Source organism: Manis javanica, chromosome 14 (assembly GCF_040802235.1).
Source record: "Manis javanica isolate MJ-LG chromosome 14, MJ_LKY, whole genome shotgun sequence".
NCBI classification, from domain to species: Eukaryota; Metazoa; Chordata; class Mammalia; order Pholidota; family Manidae; genus Manis; species Manis javanica.
Genome location: NC_133169.1, coordinates 30377610 through 30380297, shown reverse-complemented (window position 1 = coordinate 30380297; position 2688 = coordinate 30377610). Strand labels below are relative to the sequence as shown.

At 44.2% G+C, this 2688-nt stretch overlaps 1 protein-coding gene across 1 annotated transcript; it reads right to left on the bottom strand.

Annotated features, from left to right (window-relative positions):
• Positions 1–443: 443 nt before the first annotated feature.
• On the bottom strand, positions 444–1411 carry LOC108391925 (olfactory receptor 2T2-like). The gene is given in 2 exon segments (XM_073221412.1): positions 444–1078; positions 1081–1411. Coding segments are annotated over 2 exon segments (966 nt in total).
• Between the last annotated feature and the right edge of the window lie 1277 nt (positions 1412–2688).

Sequence of the window (2688 nt, the reverse complement as noted above, 5' to 3'; positions counted from 1 at the left end):
AGTTGTCCTAATAAATATTTCCTCAATGTTGCCTCACTTTTACCATTAGAACATATTTAATTGGTGCTGATGCCTGGCATTGAATCATTAAGGACATGGTGACTGCTCCCTGTGGATCTCGTTCCAAAGTCGGTCAGCAATACGGACACAGAAGACACATGAACACGTGTAACATAGAAACACATTTATTCAGGACTCTTCATAGGGATATCTGGCCTGCCTGGGATGATGAATAGTACTGTTTGCATAGGATGGTCTCTCAAAGAGAATGGTCTCTGAAAAATGTTTTTCAGTGAATTCAGACAGGTTGGCTAATGCTGAGATGACCTGTTGGTAATTAACAATCATTAAAATGATGGTGAATGTTTTTCAGAACCAAGGACATATTTTCTGGAATAACTGTGCCTTTGGCCAGAACATAAGAGATGTTTGCACCAGCCCATCTAGTGTTTACTGAATGCATCCCCTGCTCTGATTCTCTGAGAGGAGGTGCATCTCCCCAGCACTTTCCTTAGAGCTGCAGCCACCTCTTTATTCCTCAAACTGTAGATGAGTGGGTTGAGCATGGGGGTGAGGATGGTGTAGAAGGCCGACACAACCTTGTCTTTCTCTGGTGTGTGGTAGGAATGGGGAAGCACATTCGTGTAGAAGGCTGCCCCATAGAAAATGCTCACCACCATAATATGGGAAGAGCAGGTAGCGAAGGCTTTGCGCCGACCCTCAGCAGAGCTCATCCGATGGACAGTGAGCAGGATGTGCGTGTAGGAGACAGAGATGACGGATACAGGGATGAGCAGCATGAGCACGCAACAGGCATACATCAGGGTCTCATAGAGCGATGTGTTCACACAGGACAGCTTCAGCACAGCTGGGATCTCACAGAAGAAGTGATTGATCTCTCGGGATTCACCGTAAGGGAAACTCACGGTGAAGGGGGTCAGCAGGAATCCACCCAGGGAGCTGCCGATCCAGGAGGCCACCACCATGAGCAGGCAAATCCTGCAGGTCATGAGGAGAGGGTACCTGAGGGGGTTGCACACAGCCACGTACCGGTCATAGGCCATGAGGCCCAGAAGGAGAATTCACCTCCAATCAGGGTCAGGTAAAGGAAGATCTGAAGCGCACAGCCCAGGAAGGAGATGACCTTTTCCTCGGAGAGAAGATCTCGTAGCATCTTTGGGACGGTGATGCAGATATAGACCGTGTCCATGATGGAGAGCTGGTTGAGCAAGAAGTACATGGGCGTGTGCAGGCGAGCGTCCACGTGGATGAGCAGGATCATGAGGGCGTTGGCCATTATGGCCACAAGAAAGATGGAGAAGACCACGGCAAAGACAAGCCCAGGGGACGCAGGACGTATGACGAGGCCCAGGAGGGTAAAGTCAGTGGAGTTCTGGGGAGCTGCCTCCATGCCTGCCTCACCTGGTTGCTCCGAGGGCTCCACAAGCAAAATGTTTGGGGGTTAATTTATAATCCAATATTTCAGGAGGACCAACCCAAAATGGCATGTCAGAAGCAATGACGGACAAAGGAAGAATCATTTTGAATCCTGGTTTCAATATTAATGGTCTCTGTGACTTTGGACAGAAAAATTAATGTGTAAACTAACTCAGTTTCGTTACCTATGAAAGGCTATTATGGGTCTATAGCTCTATAGGCTGCATGAGAAATGTAAATGTTGCTCATACAACACGATTTTCAGAGTTTATTTTTATGCTGAACCACCTTCTATACCTTTTCATGATCCTATCAGTTTAGACTAAATACTTTCTGAGGTTAATAGCAGCACCTTCCTCTCCATATTGCCCCCAAGTCACTGTTCATGGGCTGCTTGCCTTTAAATTGTTCTATGCCATTAAGATGATTGCATTGTTAAGAACACACATAGGAGCACACATTTGCTATCTCATAAATTGATAGAAAATAAGCACAGCACCAATAAATCCAGGTGAATGAAGCCTTTTTGGCTTCTGTTGTTAAACAGCTTTGTGCATAGTGGGAACATCAAGGATCAACAAAGCAATGCTAATTCAAATTGAGGGTCAGGGTGCAGTGGGCTGGGGACAGAAGTGCTGCCAAAGTGGAGGTTTCAGGCACAGGTTACCTCAAGGATGAGTTGGGGTGATAGATCTCTATTGCAGATTTCCACAGTCAGACAGACTTACTCCTGAGCAGGGCTTTGAGTTCATTACTGTGATGGTCCTTCTGGTTGACATCATGAAGTGGGCTGAAATTTTATGTCTTAATACTGGCTTCTATTATTATGTAGTACCCCAGGCTTCTCTTAAATTGTTGTTCAACCAAAATGTTAACAGTTTCTTAAACTGTTTCCCAGAGTGGCATTCTGAACCTATAAAAATATTATTGTATCCTAGGATCTATTGCTAGTTGCTTTTCTTTCCCATCCCTTACCATTTATTTTTCTCCTGTTACCTTACTTTTCATATTTATAAGTAAAGATAATCGCAAATGAGAAAGAAATTCCGGAATGTTTAGGAAAAAAGATAAAGTAGTACTAAAACTACCTTGAACTAAATGGGATCTCTTCCCAGAGTTTTCAGTTTTCATTCTTGAGGCATATAAGCATGCATTTTTTGGATATGTTCAGGGATGTTGAAGGGTGAGTTGCCTATTTATTATTACTGTTAGTATTATTAATTATACTGTACTGTATACCTCTTCCCATTT